Source organism: Mirounga angustirostris, unplaced genomic scaffold (assembly GCF_029215605.1).
Source record: "Mirounga angustirostris isolate CCGP_5_RB_7025 unplaced genomic scaffold, mMirAng1.0.hap1 SCAF_4, whole genome shotgun sequence".
Classification (NCBI taxonomy): Eukaryota; Metazoa; Chordata; class Mammalia; order Carnivora; family Phocidae; genus Mirounga; species Mirounga angustirostris.
In genome coordinates this window covers 34,080,431-34,101,094 of record NW_026991712.1, presented here as the reverse complement: position 1 = coordinate 34,101,094, position 20,664 = coordinate 34,080,431, and the positions used below count along the sequence as shown (strand labels likewise).

Here is a 20,664-nt window from a genome sequence, read left to right as displayed (position 1 = left end):
AAGAGAGTGCACATGCAGGGGAGGGGGCAGAAGGTGAGGGAGAGACAAACTCTGAGCAGATTCCACGCTGAGCGTGGAGCAGATGTAAGGCATGATCCCACCACCCGGAGATCATGACCTGAGCTGAAACCAGGAGTAGGTCGCTCAACCAACTGCACCCAGGCGCCGTTGGCCTATTTATATTTTTGAACACTAGTAAGGGTGAATATTTTCTCATATGTTTTAGCAGTGGTATTTCTTCTCCTAATTGTTTGTGTCTTTTCTTCATTTGTGTGTTGGGGTCTTACTGATTGTTCTTATCCATTTGTTTGAGCTCTTTATGTAATGTAACCTGAGAGCAGAAATTTCTACAAAATAAAAGCTTGTATGAAGCATCTGAACTTAGACTTTATTAAAAACTTGGGCAGATGGCAAAAGATTTACATCACAGCAATCTCAAATGGAGTTCTAAGCACTCCTGTTTTTGTAAGCTCTTTATCATGTTGCTTCCTTTCTCTTCTCTCTTCCCTTCACTTCCCTATGCTTTCCTCCCACCTCTTCACCCCAGTTCTGTTTCTTTCCAATCTGGAAACTAGTTTAGTTATGTCTTGGTTTGTCTCCATTTACCCAAGCTCAGTTTATCTTTGGTTTTTGCTAGTTTATCAAGACATTTTCCTAAGCAAGGACAATTCCTTTCCTCAGGGGAATGCCAGTACCAACTTTCAAGATATTTTAAATATTATAGGAGGGTGAAGTGATTTTGATTTCTATTGTGCTATTAGTTTCAAATACTTCCCCCACTTTGTTTAATTAAAACATTTATCTTTTTCCCTTAAAAAATATGAGGAAAAAATAGATATTCTCTATGCATTTTTTCAGTTCCTTTAAGCTTAAAATGTACTTCCTCGTGGGGAGTATGTAGGTATTTGGAAATGGAGGGAAAAGTGTGGCATGCCTGCTGGGCATCCTGACATATTAGCACGCTCCTACGTGTAGTATAGAAAAGTGAGCTTCCTCTCTTTTTGTAAAGCATATTCTCTTACTATTAGAAGCATTAGGAAGCAATCATGCCCTGCTTATATTAAATACGCTTGCTAGATTTTTGAATGAGATATGCTAGACCTAGTAATAGAGCTAACATTTATTGAGCACTACATTACACTGCCTCTCAAGTATAACATGGTGTTTAAAACATTGGAAAGTGTCAGGAGGACAGAAGTGGATCACTTGAGTTTAAAATTTAAGAAACTGAGAGGAGAATTCTGCTTCAGGGCCACATACAAACAAAAAACCCCAAAAGATTTCAAATGCAGACCCTAAAATTGCACTGTCCAAACCAGTTGCTACTAACCTCCTGTGTGTATTTAAATTTTAATTAAAGTGAAATAAAATTTAAGATTCAGTTTTGGTCACACTGCCACATTTCAAGTGCTCAGTAGCCACATAAGGCTAGTGCATGCCATATCAACAGGACAGAATAACATTTCCATCATTGAAGAAAGTTTCATTGGACAGTACAGAGCCAATAAAATATTGCTTTTAGGCCCATTTTTGTGAAGCCAGATAAAACTTTTGAAATTCCTGATAAGTTTCCAAAGCTGTGTTATAGAACTGGTTGTTGGAATTGCCTGAACTTCATTCAGAATTGGTGAAAAATATCAGGTTGGGGATAGTTTGGTTGGTTGTTACTTTCTGTCCAGTTTAATACTGAGGCTTTAAGAAATTTTGTGTTGAATTTCTACAGGGACCCAAGAGCAGAAAAGGCATGGGATAGCTCAGAAAACCTGGGTCCTGTAATGTACAGTAATCCTGGTGATCATTTGCTGGGTGTTTCTATGTGCCAGCCACTGTGCTAAATGCATACTTCCTTCAATCCTCACAATACCTCTAAAAGGTGTGTATCATTACCACCATTTCACGGGTGAAGAAGCTGAACTTTAGAGGCCTAAGGTCACACAGATAGTAGTAGAACGAGGATTTAAAACGAGGTATGTTTATGCTCTTGTGCTAAACAGCTCTGTTGACCTCTGATTCTTCACTTTCCTCATCTGTAAATCTGAAAGGACTACATTAGAAAATCCCAAAGTTCTCTACCGTTTCTAAAACTATACTCTAAATTAGAACCCCCCCTTATTTTCCCAAGCCAATGGAATATGCAGGGTTTAAAAGAGCGGCCTGCTACCTTCTTCCTCTCAAAGGATATGCTTTTTCCCCTGTCCATAGCTTTGTTCTGAAACCTTTCATGGTTTCTCATTATGTAATGTGGTTTCAACTATTGTGATGTTTATCACACGCCACACATACGCCTAAACTAGATAACGTGCCCTCTCATGGCAAGGAGTGATTCGCTCTGGTAGATAAACCCTGAAAAAAAATTAGCAGAATGCCTAGTGCACAGTAAACGTTCCAGGAACACTTATGGAATTAACTGGAAGTGGACTAGAAGGAAAATGTGAATCAGCCGAAGTAAACTATTAAGGATGTTACTCAGAAAACGGGGCTGTCTGAAAAAAACCCCGAGTGGAGTAACCTGTGTAGGGGGCTAGAGACAGTCTGACCCACAGAAATCTCAAACAGTGGGATAACGTTAGGGATGGACCAGGGGGCGGACCAGACGGCGCCAGGACGCTGGAAGAGGCGGCAACCCCCCCACACCCCGGAACGGCGGCCGCCAGCCCTCCCGGGTCTCCCGGGCTCCCCGGAGAGCCTCCCAGCCCCGCCCCTCCGCGGAGGTCGCGGCTGCGACGGCAGCTGCGGCTGCGCAGTGGCGCGCGCGTAGGCGAAGCGGCGCGCGCCGCGGTCAGCTGACTGCTCCGGCTGGCACGTGACTTGCTCTGTAGGCGCTGGGGTCGAGAAAGCCGTGAGGCCGGAGCTTAGGTCCGGGAGGGATGGAGCGCTGAGCCGTTAACGTCTGCAAGGCTGTCCGCCTCCGTACCTGTTAGTGCAGCCACTTCGTCGTTTGACACCTTCCTGGGTCAGTGAGCGATGGTTACCCCGGATGGGGAGTCCTGGCCAGGCCGAACCTTGCGGTGCGGTCGCCGTCTGGGAGGGATGGGGGTGGGCGCAGGGGCCGAGGCTGTGGCGTTGGAGCTGGCTGGGTGGTTGTGTTTGGTTTCTCTGCGTCGGTTCGTTGAAACCTTGGGCGTGGGTTCTGTTTCTAAGGAAGAGGAAGAAGGGAAAAAGAAATGGCCCTAGGGGGTACTGAATAGCCGAGACAGGAAGGAGAAACACTGCGGGTCTGGGACATTTCTCCTTGCAAGGGGGGCGGGGAGCGAATCCACGCCCCTTGATTTAGAGGGATGAAATGTGATAGAGTGGCCCAGATGAGGATCTGGGGTGGTGTGTGTGAGGTCACAGCGAGCTCAGAAGCCCTCACTGGGCTTACGCGCTTGTGAGTAGCGCGGGGATGGCAGTTTAAAGGGTCTAGGAGCCCCTCACTACATGCAGGGGACTCTCACAGAGGATGCAGGGTCTTTGTAGGCAGGGGAAAGAACAAGAATCCAGAGAACTCAAACCATTTTTTTATTAGAATGGGGGAAGGGTAGGCAAGAAATCCCCGAAAAGGAACTTGAGGGGAGAGTCACATACGGTAAATTCAATCACTTGAGAAAACGAGTAAAGAGAAGCTGATACTCTTTTCGGAGGAAAAATCTGGTATGTTAGGGAAAGATCAAGTATTTCAGTGAGAGCTCAGTACTTAGCACTGCTCTCGGAGTGCAGGAGTGGGGGTGTAAACAGTCCAGCCTTAGGAGTTCGCACCAGTGTTGGGGAGATAAGTCACACACACATGACACATTGAAGTACTATGAGGTTAATGTAATTATCAAAAAAATTGCTAAGTGCTTTGGAATTGTGGAGCAGGACAGAGGTATGAACTGACACTAATCAGGAAGTATCCTGGAGGAAAGATAACGGGGGTTGGGTCTTTGCAAGCCAGTAGGATTTGAACAGGTGGAGAGAAAAGAGAACTTTCTCGGCAGGGAAAGGCACAGGATTTGAAGGCCTGAAGATGAAAAGAAAGAGTACTCCTAGGGGAGTCAGAAGCCCAGGTTTATGGTGTATTTGGATTCCAGAAAAGTGAAAAATAAAGTTGGGATCAGATAATGAAGACTTTGAATATTTACTCATTCATTCAACTGATATATATTGAGCTATATACCAAGTGCTATGCTGGTGTGAAGGTTTAGAAAACAGGATCACTCTCCTAGAGCTTCCAGTGGAGTGGAGGAGAGATGGGTCTTAATAAATAATTATGCACGTGTGAAATATGCTTGGAAGGAATAACAGTGGTGTGAGAGAGTTTGTAAAGGACATGGTCTTTATAGAAAGTTCAAAGGAGGCTTTTGGAGCATATGACTTCCAAACTGGTATCTGAAAAGCGGCTAAAAAGGATGTGAAGGTGTGAGTAAAAACATTCCAGACAGAAGGAACAGCGTATGTCAGTGCCCTGAGATGTGAAGAGGAATAAAGCTTTTGAGACATTGTAGGAGGACTAGCAGGGTTGAATCTGCAGAGAACTATGTGAGAGAGGCAGGCAGGGGAAAGCTGGGATCAGGCCCAGCAGGGCTTTTATCCTAAAAGCAAAGGGAAGCCAGTGAAGATGATAGGCAGTAGAGTTGAGTTAGACGTGGTTTTTAAAAATAAAATTTTGTTGGGAATGTGGAGGGTGCAAAACTGAATGAGGGGAAACCACTTCATGAGGTCATTGTTGTAATTCCTGCCAAGAGATGGCAAAGCAATTTAATAGTTTCCTCCTGTAGGAAATGGAGAGCCACTGAAGGACTTGAAGGCAGGATACTTTCTCTCTCCACTAAGGAATTAAGGAGAAGGTTTAACAGTATTCACTTTCAGAGGAGCTAAGGAGTTGGGGAAGGGGAAGAATGATTAGATTCTATTTTGACCCTTCACTGAGGGTAGTTATAACTACCCCCTAAGCAGTCCTGAGGACAGGGGAGGCTGAATCATTTGGTGGGTGACTGGAGATTCCTTTGCAAAAATCTGTTTTGGCCTTCCAGACTTATCCTTTGGTAATGTTACTCTCCAGAATACCTTTTATTGAATAGTAGTAACAGGGTAGACTCAATTAACTTTCATGTTTATTTTGTTCTCACAGATCTTTGAGAGAGAGTAGATGAAAATGCATTTCATTTTATAGATGGGAACCTATCTAGAACCTTGGAACTAGAAACAGGTTTGTCTCAGTCTGGCAGAACTTTCACAGTGTGCTGACTGCTGGTGTCCTGTTCCTGCTGATTACCTACATAATACTTACCCATAATCACATCTAGAGAGGATGAGTTGGCTGAAGTACGTTGTAATCTTTGATTCAGCACGTTAGCACTCTTGGTGTACTTTTTCTAGTAGGACACCTTCAAGGGATTTGGCAGTGGTGGTCAGTGCTTTAAAAACTGCTTCTCTGTAAGCTTGGGTAAAGCTAGTCAATTTACAGTTCTGCTGGAGGAGATAATAAGCAACAAAGTGGAGTGCACAGTGCTCAGGTTGTCAATCACGGTTCTTTGGCAATAAGCAAGTCTCAAGTTGTGCTGAAGACCGGGCCTTGGGGTTGTGTCTCAGAACTCCCGGATCTTCTTCTCTTTTGGTGTATCTTGCAGGGACTAGATAAAATCTAAGGAAACAGTACTCGGGATCTGACTGAAGTAAATGCTGAGAGCTAGGTAGTTAATGTAATTCTGCTTTTAGAACTGGGCAGGAGATACTTGTTTTTAACTTTTGGCATATCAATATTAGGAATCTCATTTACATTGGCTTTTACAACCTAAAAAGAAAATTTAGAGCTTCAAAAATTTTATTCTGTGATTATTTCCATAACTCATGAAATAATTCCATTGGCCAAAGAGCAAAACTGGAATGCCAGAATAAACCTTTGCAGAAGGATCTCCTTGGAGTCCACCGGTTCCGAAGCAGTCTTCCTATTGAACTTGTTTAGGGATAGCTACAAGTATCTCCTAGTTAAATTTTGTTCTTGTACATATTTTGATCTGTCTGCAGAAGTCAGTCTTTTTCACCCTTTTGATGTGAAATTATATGCTATTTTCGTTGTAAACTAATTCATGTTAGATTCCCATTTCATTGACATTTTAAAGACATAGTAGAAGCCTGGGGCACCTGGGTGGCTTAGTTGTTAGGCGTCTGCCTTCGGCTCAGGTTGTGATCCCGGCGTCCTGGGATCGAGCCCCGCATCGGGCTCCCTGCCCCGCGGGAAGCCTGTTTCTCCCTCTCCCACTCCCCCTGCTTGTGTTCCCTCTCTCTTTGTCAAATAAATAAATAAAATCTTTAAAAAAAAAAAAAAAGACATAGTAGAAGCCATTACTATAGTGCCCTTGGAAAGATAGCTCAGGCGATGACCCAGGGCATTCTAAAATTTCTTATTGACACGAGTGAGCCTTGGAACCAGAAATTTCAAACTATATTCTTGATAATGAAGCAAAGTTATTTTCTAGTGGTAAATCTACTTCTAATGTTATATCACTGTGTAAATCTGCTATACATTTATTGAGTTCAAAAAGGAGCCAGGTGAGCAGTAGAGGAGAGGTGCTTTGGTTACATCAGAGGATAAAAGAGCATTAGCTTTTTATCTAAAATGAGTTGTGTGTATATATGAAAATGAAATGCCAGGTAAGTGCAAAAATGGTGTTTTATAAAAAGAAACTAGTGTATTTTTAAGCAAACTACCAGTGAATAGGAAGTTATTTATAAACTAAACTGATTAACAGTTGGATTAACTTTACCATGAAGGGTTTTCGTTATGAACCAGGCTATCGCTTAATGTTTCTGTATGGGTGTTACTGGCATTTTGGACAGGACGGTCTGTTGTTTGGTCCCCATCCACTAAATGCAGCTAGTAGCCTCCACGTTGGGACGATCTAAAATGTTCCCATACGTTTCCAAACTCCTCCTGGGGAAGAGAGATACCATTTGGTTACAAAACACTTGCATGTGGTGCTACCATTCATTTGCTGGACAGATATTTGAGTGCTTGTTAAGTGACAGGCACTGTTAGTTGTTGGGGGTATAGAAGTTAAGAGTAGTATTTTAATAAACTAGCATGTAAAATGTGTATAGTCACTAGCTGTGTGATCTTGGGCAGATAATTTCATTAACTGTTCTTTGATCTACAAGTGGGAGTGGTAATAACATCTTTGAAGAAGTTAAACACAAAATTGCATAGCATACTGAAGTGCTTATCACATAGTGCATATTCAGTAAGTGGTTGTCACTATCAATAAACAGAATCTCAAGCTTACTGGAGTGATGAACTGGGAAAAACTAACTTGTTTTAAGTCTGTAACTTGATGAATTTCAGGCTACATTGTGTTAGAGATATAAGCACTTCTGGTGGAATGTGATATTGTGGTCCAATTACTGTTATAAAATACCAGCCCAAAGTAAAAGGGAAGTAACACTTTGGGAGCCATGAGTGTAGATCCAGGGATTCCCTTGGCATGGAAAGAATTGTTTGTTCCTTGGGTCATTGCTGAGTTGCCTGTGGCAGAGAGGAAGTCTCTGGGAGCTCAGAAGGTCCTGATGATTACTTTCAGTAATAGGTGTACAATGCCCTCCTGTCTTCATCTAGCTTTACTAGAAATTACAAGATATTTTCCTTAAGACACCCTAACACCATCCACCTCCACTCTCCCCTACCCCCCCACATTTCAGTTTTTATGACTGATAGCTATGTAAAAGTTAAGGCTTGGCTTTTACAAATTTATTTTTAGCCAACTGTGAAATAAAAAGATAGTAGTTTAGGGGCGCCTAGGTGGCTCAGTCAGTTAAGCATCCAACTCTTGATTTCCGCTCACTTCGTGATCTCGTAGGTTTTGGGATTGAGTCCTGCATTGGACTCTGTGCTCAGCAGGGAGTCTGCCTGAGATTCTTTCTCTCTGCCCACCCCCCACTCCCTCGCTCATGTGCGCATGTGCTCTCCTTTCTCTCAAATCTTTTTTTAAAAAGATGGTAGTTTATAAAATATGTCTATTAAAGATAAAATTGTCTTCCATCTTTAAATGTATTTATGGCGTGAAATTCAGGTAATCTGTAATGGGATTATAGAGCAATTTTAAATATGTCAGTTGAAAACAAAAAGCAAAAATCAAGGTTTATTTAAAGAAGGTGTATGTTCTGACAGTTTCAAAATTTCATTCTGTATGAATCATGAAACTACTCCTTGAAAGGTAAAATTCCCCTTTTAGTTATTGGAAACTTTTAAACAAGTTTTATTACCAGTAAGCCCTTCCCACAATCTCAATTAAGATGCTTCTGTTTTGAAGGGTAGAATTTTATCATTCAAAGAGGAAATAGTTGTTCTTGCTTTTTATTTGTATGGTGTTAACAGTTTCTGGGGTAGGATGTGGCAACTTTTTAAAATGAATGGATTGTGGTAAATCTTTTGCATTGATGAATTCTCTTAAAAGTTGATGTATCGCAGTTGGAAGGCTGTGTGATTGATATTTCACTAACATCTGAGGTGTTTCTTGAGCTTGTTGAAATAGGCCACTTTAGTAAACTTGGTATTTTCAAGTACTGAAAAGGAGGTTGTTTTGCACGTAAACCACCTTCAGTCTTAATTTATTGTGAAAAAAATTTTTAAAGATTTTATTTGTTTATTTGATAGAGAGCGAGAGCAGGAACACGAGCAGGGGGAGTGGGAGAGGGAGAAGCAGGCTTCCCACTGAGCAGGGAGCCTGATGCGGGGCTCGATCCCAGGACCCTGGGATCATGACCTGAGCCGAAGGCAGACGCTTAACGACTGAGCCACCCAGGCGCCCAAGGGCTCACACTTTCAAGAAGAGATGCCAGCAGGTCTCTTTTTGAGCTTATTATCCTAACCTTTTATGTTGTTGTGATGGTTATTGCTTTACTGTTTTTTATATTCAAGTCAGTTGTGGTAGGAAAATAATCTACAACCTTCAAATTCCCAGTAGTGGGTTGACACAGTAAATAAACAGAGCTTTGTACCCAGGTTTTCCTTTCTCTCCTTTCCTTTATCCCGTTTTGAAAAATAATTGTTAACTTTTTTTTTTTTTAAGCAGCACCCTTATTGCAGTCAGACAAAATAATATTTTAAAAATTGGACCAGTGTTTCTCTTGTGCTCCGATGTAGTCTTTTTTTTTTTTTTTTAAGATTAGAGAAAGAGTGCATGTGCATGCACACATGCAAAAGCAGGGGGGCGGGGCAGGGGGAGAGAGAGAGGGAGAGAATCGCAAGCAGGTTTTGCCCTGAGCACAGAGCCTGACTTGGGGCTTCATCTACCACCCCTGAGATCATGACCTGAGCTGAAATCGAGAGTCAGACATTTCATCGACTGAACTACCCAGGAGCCCCTCCAATGTATTCTGCCTCGATTTTTCTTTTTTGTGTTGTCATCTGCATTAAGTTTTCCTCCCACCCCTATCAGCACACAGAGACCTACTTACTTACACAGACCTGTGTGCACGTGTTTGTAAGCTCCTTCGAGATAGGGAGTGCATTTTATTTGTTTTGCTTTTAGATCCTACCACAGTTCTGAAAACTTAAGCACCTACAACATTTGGTGACATGAATGATATGACCCTAAATTGAAAACAGTTATAGTCAAGCAAGAGATACGTAACAAAACACCAAATAGATGTCTGCTTTAATGCAGTTAATTACATGGGTTTAAACGGGTTGAAGGAGAACATACTGACGGGAACATACTGGTTTGGGATTATAATAATGGATTTAGTGCATGGTGAGGCTTAGTTGGGAAAACCTTTTTGTTAAGGAAAGTTTGAGTTGGTTAAGACAGGAAGAGAAGTTTTGTGCAAAATGGACTGTCTGAGCAGAGGCAAGTAGGAAGAGAACTAAAGGCAGGCAGGCCTGAGGTCAAGATTGATAAGAGTTCAGGAAGATTATGAAGGTAAGGCAGAAAAACTCAGACGAGGACACTAGTGATGACAGTGAAGACTGGCAGATTTGAGTTTTATTTCCAAGAAAGAAGCAAACTAGGAGATACATTTCTGTGAGTTATACAGCCTTCTATCACCAATATTTTTAGACCTGGAAAAATTTTTCAAGGGGATATTTTGGGAATGAATCAGGACTCTACATTGTGGTCACAAAGCCACCCACTATGTTTATATAGGGCATTTAAAATCCTCTCTATTCTGTCCTTCATAAATTAAATAAAAACTTGCATTTCTTGAGCCCAGCAAGAGTTTACTCAGATTTTGTTTTGTTCTGTACTTGATTTCATATTTCATATTGCTTTTCACTTTTTAAGTTTATAACCTGCCATAGAAAACATGCAAAAAGTAGGTTGATATATAGGGTTTCTAAGTGCCACAGAACAGAAATCATTTCTGTAATATAGAACTAGCAATACTGGGGATATTAATAATGGCAAGTTACATCTTCTTAATGCTTTAAAATGAATTTATATCTTATCAATCATGTTACCATGTCATACATTTCCAAATTAATTATACGTGTATGAATGTATGGTATGTTTATTCAGGCGCTGTTTTTTTTTTTATTTTAATTTTTTTTTTTAAAGATTTTATTTATTTATTTGACAGAGAGAGACATAGCAAGAGAGAACACAAGCTGGGGGAGTGGGAGAGACTCGATCCCAGGACCCTGGGCTCATGACCTGAGCCGAAGGCAGACGCCCAGCGACTGAGCCACCCAGGCGCCCCTGTTTTTGTTTTTGTTTTTTAAACAGAAGTGAACATTTCTCCCCTTATTACCAAAGCAATACATTTTCATTGTTGTGCTCACAGCATAACTACAGTCAAGCTTTGCTTTGAAGCCTACTTTTAAAAAAATGGAACTTAAAAAGCTGAAAAATACATCTAAGGTGAAAAATTCACTTTATGAGATGAATAGCAGAATACTCTAAAGAAAAGTTCAGCAATCTAAAATATAGAGCAAGAGTGTACCCAAACTGAAGCATAGAAAAACAACTGAAAAAAATGGATAGAAGCTTTTTGACGTGTGGGACAATGTTGGGGGTTCAACATGTGATTTTTGTCTCAAAAGAAGGGAAAGGGGAGCAGAAAAAAAAATTGAAAAAGATAATGGATGAAATTTTTTCAGATTTGATGAAAACTAAACACAGATTGAAGAAGCTCAGTGAAGTCCAAGCTGTGGAGTAGGCAAATTTTTCTTATGCCACAGCATATATTATAAAAGAAAAATGGTAAATTAGCAGAATTGAACACTTCACAGCACTAAGTGTTGGTGAGCAGTATAACAACTGGAACTTGCATACCTAGTTAATGTATCTACTTTGGAAAACAGTTTGGCAGCTTCTTATGAAGTTAAGTATATGTTAATTATTTGACTCAGGAATTCCACTTCTTGATGTTTATCCAAGAGAAATGAAAATATATTTTCACAGAAAGCTTTGTAGTGGAATGTTCACAGCACCTTTGTTGTCCATGGCCCCAAACCAGAAGCAGTCTAAATGTCCATCAACAGACAAATAAATAAGCCAACTGTAGTACATTCATGTAATGAATAGTAAGCATAAAACAGTGTACTTCTGATACCCACAATATGGATAAATATCAAAGATCTGCTGAACAAAAGGAGTCTGATACAAAGAATATATAATGTATTTTCCATTTACAGTGGACTTCTAGATCAGGCAAAACTAATTTATAGTGTGACAGCAGATCAGCATCTGTCCAGGGCTGGCAATGCAGTAGGAATTGACTGGGATTGGGTGTGAGGGAAGGCTTTGGGATGACAGAAATGTTTTTAATCTTGGTTGTGGTGGTGGTTCCACAGGTGTATACGTTTGTCAATGCATTAAACAGTACTTTTATAATGAGTGCATTTTATTGTCTATATTTCAGTAAAGTTGATTTTAAAAAATACAGGGGAAGTGAAGGGAGGTAACCAGTTATAAACCAGGTACTTTAACTGTATTATCTCATTTAATCCTCACAGTTATTTATTCATTCAAGAGTATTCAGTTATTTAAGCATCTGACTTTGGCTCAGGTCATTGTCTCAGGGTCCTGAGATGGAGCCCTTTGTAGGGCTCCCTGCTCAGCGGGGAGTCTGCTTCTCCCTCTCCCTCTGCCCCTCCCCCCACTCATGAGCGCATGCGCTCTCTCAAATAAATAAAATCTTAAAAAAAAATATTCATCAGATACTTTTTGAGGTTCTACATACTGGCCTCTGTGCCAGGTACTGAGGATACTGAGTTGTGAGCAAAAACTGTCATGGTTTCTATCTACTCCAAGGGGAAGTTTATTTGGAAAAAAGACATTAATAAAAAGTGTCCCTCAGGGAAATACTGAAAAGGAGGTGCTATGAAAGCATATAATACATTTCATTCTTAGCATATAATGATATATGGTATCATCTTAGCAAATCATGATATATGATACATGTTATATATCTCCTAATAGATGAGGCACTTTCTGTGCCTTGGTTTCTTCATTTGTAACTACTACCTATTTGATAAGGTTGTTTTAAACATACTGAGTTAATATGTATGGAGTGTTTTGACTGGTGCTAGCAAATAGGAAGTGCCTAATAAGTATTGGCCGTTATCTTGATGACATTTGACATTCTGATTGTCTAATGTTGCAGGGGTCCACCTGTACTAACTCAGGGAACACTGGAGTAGGACAAGGTTTTGGGGAAGAGATTATGAGTTTGACTAGAAATGTTGGGTTTTAGGTGCTTTGGAGACATCCAAGTGGAGACATCTTCTAGTTAGTTGAGGAGGCTTGTTGGGTACAGCTCTAGATGCAGCGGAGGGGCCTGGGCTGGAGATAAAAATTTGGGAGAGTGTTTAGCATCTAGCCTGGAATTTCCTTGAGTATAGATAATATCTTCAAGAGAAAAACTATACACACATTTAAAAAAAATTTTTTAAAGATTTAAAAAAAACCATTTTAGAGAGTGCGCAAGTCGGAGTTGGGGCAGAGAAAGAGAAGCAGATTCCTGGCTGAGCATGGAGCTCGTTGCAGGGCTTGATCCCACGACCCTGAGATCATGACCTGAGCTGAAATGAAGAGTCAGGCGCTTAACTGACTGAGCCACCCAGGCGCCCTGTATACACACATTTATACCCACATATAGCAGAGGGACTTAGACCTAGATCTGAGTCTTGAGGAACTCCAACATTTGATTGGAGTGCCTTTTAATTTTCTCTTTTGTTTACAGATGATTTGTCTGTATTTATGCCTGAATTCCAATATTTAAGATGAAATAAAGGGAAATGATTAGGAATAAAAACAGAAGTCATTTGAAGCGTTCAGAGGAGGTGGAAGTGTCTAGGTTCTTAATGAGAAGATAACCAGTGGACACCCAATTTTGACTCTTTTTCCATACAGCTAAGATAAAAGGGGAAATGTTTTTAGCAATATGGATTTCATTTTCTGATCCCAAAATGTACATATGTGTATTCATCTGCAAAGATAAATTTTATCTGGAACTGGTTTCTTAAATTTCAGGGAGAATTTTTTTTAATTAAGTAAGCTCTACACTCAGTGTGGGGCTTGAACTCAGTGACCCCAAGATCAAGTGTCACATCTCTACTAACTGAACCAGCCAGGTGCCCCTCAAGGAGAAATATCTTTTATGTGACTTGTGTCCACCGGATAACAGTGGACATTGTTCAGAAACAGAGAAAAACGGATTTTGCAAAAGATTTACTGATGGCTGTTCTCATGGGCATTTCTTACATTCATCGTTTTGTTGACTCCTTCCAACAGCTCTGTGAAGAGATTTGTAGTATTCCACAGATGAGGAAACTAGTGAGAGGATATAGTTAGTTAGGATTTTAACTATTATGGACTCCAAAGTTTGTGCTTTTTTTCTTTCTGAAATCAAGGTCTCTTTTTAAATTTAATTTAAATTCTGTCTCCAGGTCTTTTGAATCTCTTATTTATTTTGCTTTTCTGTTTGGAAATATTGTTCCTTCTAGGAGCTAGGATAGTCTGCGATGTTGGGTGTTGCTGTTTTAGAAATTGTGATGATCCTGGATGAAACAAAAAGGGAAGGGAAGCTCAGATCAGGTCCCTTTATCTAGCAGAATTCCTTGGGCCTATGGGTTCCTCGGAGCCTGGAAGGAAACAGGACAAAAGGGTTTAAGGTTACAAGTGGATCTCTCCAAATAGGAGAGAGCTCAGGTGGGTCTGAGTGCAGAACATTTTCTTCTAGCATGACACAGTAGAAAGAACATAGCTTTACAGTCAAACTCAGTGAGATTTGAACCCCATTTGCCACTTATGTAACCTTGGTAAATTAGTAACCTCTTCAGGTATTACTGCTTAATTCATAGGGCTGTCTTGAGAATTAAATGAGATAGCATGGGAGACGTGTCTAACACAGTACCAAACATAGAGGACACCTCTTCCTCCCCATCACCAAACAGGCCCTAGAGAAGTCTCCAGTTGAAAGATGGAATTAGAGTACTTTCTGTAAGTTTCCTAGACATTTTTTTAAGTTTATTTATTTTTTTTTTAGTAATCTCTGCACCCAACGTGGGGCTCAAACTCAGGACCCTGTGATAAAGAGTCACATGTTCCACTGATTGAGCCAGCCTGGCACCCGTTTCCTAGACATTACTAGACTCTACTTTTGCTTAGAACTATTATGACATTATTTCATTTAATCCTAATAAAAGCTCAGTGAAATAGGGTAGGGCAGGTATTTATAGATAAGAAATGGGGTCCTTTTCCTTATTTCTTGAAATACTTTGGAAACCTGTTGGATGAAAAAGAGTTTCTAGAACTCTAAATGGTATGATAGTGACATCTACTGTAGTAGCTCATATTATTACAGTCTTTGAAGAAGGTACATTTTGAATAATTTTAAAATCTTAGGAAGAACTTAATTGATTTAATCACCTGCTCTTTTGAGGGGAGAGGAGGTATAAAATGTCATCAGATATACTTTAACGGAACCATTTGTATAAATAATAATAATAAAACCTCAGATTTCCAAAAACTACCATCACGTAGAAGATCTGGATTATTAAAAAAGAGGTTGAAAGATATTATTGGATTCTCTAATCAATCAAGAATTTTAAAGTTCAAGGTAGTCCTGTAATTGGTGTTTGGGTTAAAAAAAAAAAGCTAGATTTGATAAGTCTAAGAATATTAGATGGAGGAGACCAGAGATAGGGAAAAGCCAAAGCTGAAGTGGCCAAAGGTAAGTGAAAAGATAGCAGGGTTGGAGCAGCTTAGGTGAGGTGACCCAGGTACAGTAGAGAACAGGATTAGGCAATGACAGGAAAGCAGGAGATAGAACCACATTTCATCAGCAGTTTAATTTAAAAAGCAACTTACTGAGATGGATCCTGTAGTTAATATAGGTGTGTAGTCCAAGCTCTTACCTTTACAACCTTATGTGATTAGAGTTGCTGAATATGTCGACCCTAAAATATTTTTTAAAAATTCCAAAACATCAGAAAGGTTTCCTGTTCAATATATTATTATACTTGGTCATAACATAAACAGATTTGAAAGCATCTTTACTAGTATTAAAACAGAAAAGTTGTGTTTGGAGGATTAGCGTAGTAACAAGGCTACTTTATTCTCCAGATATTCCATTTGAAAGTCATTAAAATTATAATTTTTATAAATTTGCTAAGTATTCTGTTTTATTTTATCATAAAGTAATTATATTCTTGTAACAGTTAAAATATTTTTTTTTAAAGATTTTATTTATTTATTTATTTGAGAGAGAGAGAGAAACAGCACGAGAGGGGGGAGGGTCAGAGGGAGAAGCAGACCCCCCACCGAGCAGGGAGCCCGATGTGGGACTCGATCCCAGGACTCCGGGACCACGACCCGAGCCGAAGGCAGTCGCTTAACCAACTGAGCCACCCAGGCGCCCAACAGTTAAAATAATTTTGAAATATTTCAAGTATACAGAAAAGCTCAAATATTTCAGATTGACAGATATCCATGTATCCACTACCCAGATTTAACAGGTATTAACATTTTGCCATATTTGCCCCAGATATTTTTTTTTTTACTATTCAAACTTTTATTTTATTTTATTTTATTTTATTCTTATGTTAATCCCCATACCTTACATCATTAGTTTTAGATGAAGTGTTCCATGATTCATTGTTTGTGCACAACACCCAGTGCTCCATGCAGAACGTGCCCTCCTCAATACCCACCACCAGGCTAACCCATCCTCCCACCCCCCTCCCCTCTAGAACCCCGTTTGTTTTTCAGAGTCCAACGTCTCTCATGGTTCGTCTACCCTTCCGATTTCCCCCGCTTCACTCTTCCCCTCCCGCTACCCTCTTCTTCTTCTTCTTTTTTTTTTTTCTTAACATATATTGCATTATTTGTTTCAGAGGTACAGATCTGAGATTCAACAGTCTTGCACAATTCACAGCGCTTACCCAGAGCACATACCCTCCCCAGTGTCTATCACCCAGTCACCCCATCCCTCCCACCCCACCCCCCACTCCAACAACACTCATGCCCCAGATATTTTTTTAAATAAATCTTAAATACATAGCTGAAGCACCTTGCTCCTTTCTGTATTTTCTGTAAATACATATTTATGAACAATCTATACCATTGTGTGGGAACTTCAGTTGGTAACTGCTTTGGAGAACAGTTTGTCAGTACCCAGCAAAGTTGATGATGGTTTTTGTCAGTTATCTCATGATATATAACAAACCACCCCAAACTTTAGGGGCTTAAAACAGTGATTTCTTATTTCTCCTGATTCTGTGGGTTGTCTCAGTGCTTCTTCTGCTTGTTTCACTTGGGCTCATTGATGGGGCTGTATTCAGCTGGAACATTCACTATGCTGGAAGTTTCAAGAAACTCAGCTATTCCGTAGTTTCTGTTGGTTATCAGCCCTAGTGTTGCTGTTTCTCTGCCATGTGGCCTATTTTCCACTAGACTAGACTACATGCTTCCTTCCATGGTGGTTTGAGGACCATAAGAAACAGAAGTGGAAGTTGCAAGGCCTCTTGAAGCCTGGGCCCTGAACTCATATAGTGTGGCTTCCTTGAGTTTTCGTCAGAGCAAGTAACAAGACCAGCCCAGATTCAAGATGAGGGGAAATAGAATCCACCTTTTGATGGGAGGAGTGACAGTCACATTGCATTGGAGCATGGAAACACTTGTCGCCTCCATATTTGAAGACAGCCTACCACGTGATCATACTCAATTCAGCAGTTTTACTTCTATTCTGCAGAAATTCTTTCACAAAAACAGACATGCACAAGCGTTCACTGCAAAATTGTTTATAATAGCAAAAAAGTAAAATGTAACTATCCTTCCAGAGGAAAATGGATAATAAATTTTAGGTTATTCATAAAATACCTTATAGCAATTAAAATGAATGAACTACATATATGGATCACCATGAATAAGTCCAAAAACAGGTTGAATGAAAAAATTAAGTTGGAAAAGAATATGGGTAGAATGATATTTATATAATAGCTTTAAAATTTAACATTTGAAGTTTCTCAGGTAGTCTAGTGATGGTTTTGTTTTCAAGTCAAAGCTTATCTCTGGACGGCTTCTTTAGAACTTGGTGCTCTGAGTGGCTTCCTTCCATGGATGGCCAGTTAAGCTGTACTATTTTCTGGCCAGACTAAATGCTTTGTCTGGGCTTGCCATCACTAACAAGCCTGTGCTTAGTTTGTTGATCATTTGAGAGAGTGTAGCTCTTCAATGCATCTTTATTATTAATGCTGGAAAAATCATTTTATTTTATTTTTTTTAGTTTATTTATTAGAGAGCACGAGAAAGGGGAGAGTCAGAGGGAGAAGCAGACTCCCGGCTGAGCAGGGAGCCCAGTGCAGGACTTGATCCCAGGGCTCTAGGATCATGACCTGAACCAAAGGCAGTCTCTTAACCAACTGAGCCACCCAGGCGCCCTGGAAAAATCATTTTAGAGTAGAATTTTTGAGATAGTCATTTAATACCACCATCTATATTTTTACCAGTTTAACCTGTCTGAATTTCTTATCTGTAAATGGGGAGGATGATGTGTATCTCATAGAGGTATTGGGAAGATCGTGATAATGTAGAAAACATTTACAACAGTACCTGGTATATAGTAGATGCTCTACAAGCAGAAATTGGAAAAAGATATATAGAATGGCATCTGTGTTCACTGCACTTCAGTTGTATAATAATTGCATGGGATTACTTCAATTATAATTCTAAAAATAGGCTGAATGAAATCATGAAATTAATAAAAGTCCATTATGATTAGCTATAATACTTTACATCTTAAAGGAAATTTAAATTTACAAAGTCTTTTCACATTCATTATATGATTTTGTTATCAGGACAACTTTGTAAGGTAGTTATTTTCTATTCAGGGGAGCGTCAACAGTCACAGGTAGTAGGAAAGTTTATGGTGGTTCTAATGAAGACATATTAAAGTGGAAATAATGGTATGGTAATATTTTCATTTTTGAGTTTGTATACTTTACCTACTTAGATTCTGAATACATTTGGCTCTAGACTTTTGTTTTTCCGTGTGAGAGGGAGGGAGGAAAAAGGGAGGTTGTAGAAGAGGGTTAGTTGTGTTTTTTTTTTTTTAAAGATTTTATTTATTTATTTATTTATTTATTTATTTTTAAAGATTTTATTTATTTGAGAGAGAGAATGAGAGAGAGAGAGCACATGAGAGGGGGGAGGGTCAGAAGGAGAAGCAGACTCCCCGCCGAGCAGGGAGCCCGATGCGGGACTCCATCCCGGGACTCCAGGATCATGACCTGAGCCGAAGGCAGTCGCTTAACCAACTGAGCCACCCAGGCGCCCTAAAGATTTTATTTATTTATTTATTTGACACAGAGAGAGAGAGAGAGGAAGAGAGGAGAGTGGCAGGCAAAGGGAGAGGGAGAAGCAGGCTCTCTGCTGAGTAGGAGTACCCTGAGATCATGACCTGAGCTGAAGGCAAATGCTTAACCAACTGAGCCACGCAGGCGTCTGAGGGTTGGTTGTGTCTTAATGGAATTCTTTGGAAAGGGGATCCACACACAGCCTCTCACTCAGATCCAGTGGGATTGTATCACTACCCCCCCATCATATTTTTACATAAAAGGCCAATTGGCGAGATTTCTTTTGCAAATTTATAAATGTTTGATGGTAACTAAGTATATGCCAGGGATTTGAGGAGATTCCTTTAGGTTGAATATGGATTAAAGTTAATGACCAATTTGGCTAACTTTGTTGGAGTTGCTAAGCCAGATATGACAAATTTATTTAGTGGCTACTGTTCAAATGCATTCGTTCAATTCCTTCTCAAAGGTAAAAGTTATGCATGTTTTTAAATTTCCTATTTTGGTTTTATGTTTTAAAAGTTTAAGATAAACCTGTAAATTTGTGACTCTTCTACTTCTTTTGTGAAATGAAACCGTTGGTAGCTAGTATTTTGAGTAGTCTCACTTCTTTGAGTAATTCCATTTTAGATGTTTTGTAGCTTAAAAAAAATTAGATACTTCCTGTGTTAGGTCTTTGTCATTTTTTTTTTTTTTAAGATTTTATTTATTTATTTGAGAGAGAATGAGATAGAGAGCATGAGAGGCGGGCGGGTCAGAGGGAGAGGCAGACTACCTGCTGAGCAGGGAGCCCCATGCGGGACTTGATCCCGGGACTGCAGGATCATGACCTGAGCCGAAGGCAGTCGCTTAACCAACTGAGCCACCCAGGTGCCCCTCATTTTTTTTTTCTAGTATCATAAATAAATCCCCTTTTACCATTTATGTGGATTTACTTCCAGGTAAGTAAATTTGACTTTGCTTGAGATCATCTGCCAGTGTTGGATTAGTTTTGAAACAGGTTAATAATTATCTTATCCTGTGACTCTGAAATACTTTAGGAACAAATGGTATTAAAGGTATTTTTTGTTTGTTTTGTTTTACCTTTCAGAGTCACTCTTGATTTTGGAAAAAATACTTGGTAACAAATATGACTGAGTTCTGGCTTATATCTGCTCCGGGGGAGAAAACATGTCAGCAAACTTGGGAGAAATTGCACGCAGCAACTACGAAGAACAATAATCTTGCTATTGCTTCAAAGTTTAACATTCCTGACTTAAAGGTAAAACTGCGTGGTGCAAAATAGTGTGTGAGTTCATCATGAAGAGGACAGTTGTCTGTGCTTACCTTTTAGAAGAAATGAGATAGCTGGGTTCCTTAAAAAAAAAAAAAAAAAAAAGCTCATTTCCAGTCATTGGCATAATTGAAAACTTACCTTGTTCTCTCTGATCTTCAGATTTTAAATAATGAGGAAATTGAGATTTTAGAAGTAAACAACCAAAGTGAGATAACGTTTTTAAAAACTTTTGTGCTTTTTCTATAAATTGTAATGAGAAATCTTATGAAAATATTTGATATATTACATTCACAAATATGATCTTCAGAAGTGAAAAATCTTAGTAATATATATTAAATTTCACAGTGAACCCGATTTTTTGTTAATTAAATTGATATAGTGTTCAGTAATGTTGTAAATGTTTTACCTTTGTACCTCTTTAATCATACTTGGCACATCTCACCTAGTTATTTAATGTGATTAATTTATTTAACAGTTATTGAAGGTCTGTAACCTGGCAGCCTCAAAGGGAAGCAGGCTGTCAGTAATTTTACAGAATAGAAAAAATCATGATACTTTTATTTTGCTGGTTAACTTAGGCACTTATACATTGCATTCATTTAAGAAATACTTAAGATTGTATTTGGGGAGT

General features: G+C 39.5%; 1 protein-coding gene across 4 annotated transcripts in view; it reads left to right on the top strand.

Moving 5' to 3' along the window:
* Positions 1–2,763: 2,763 nt before the first annotated feature.
* Positions 2,764–20,664, top strand: part of ATP6V1C1 (ATPase H+ transporting V1 subunit C1) — a 42,589-nt gene continuing 24,688 nt past the window's right edge. For 3 of the 4 annotated variants that reach the window (XM_064588006.1, XM_064588004.1, XM_064588003.1), the window contains exons 1-2: positions 2,765–2,953; positions 19,848–20,018. In XM_064588006.1, coding sequence (XP_064444076.1) covers positions 19,887–20,018 — 132 coding nt within the window. In that variant the 5' untranslated portion in view covers positions 2,765–2,953; positions 19,848–19,886. Of the gene's footprint in view, positions 2,954–19,847; positions 20,019–20,664 lie in introns of all 4 variants that reach the window. The other variant, XM_045896126.2, reaches the window with a different exon arrangement.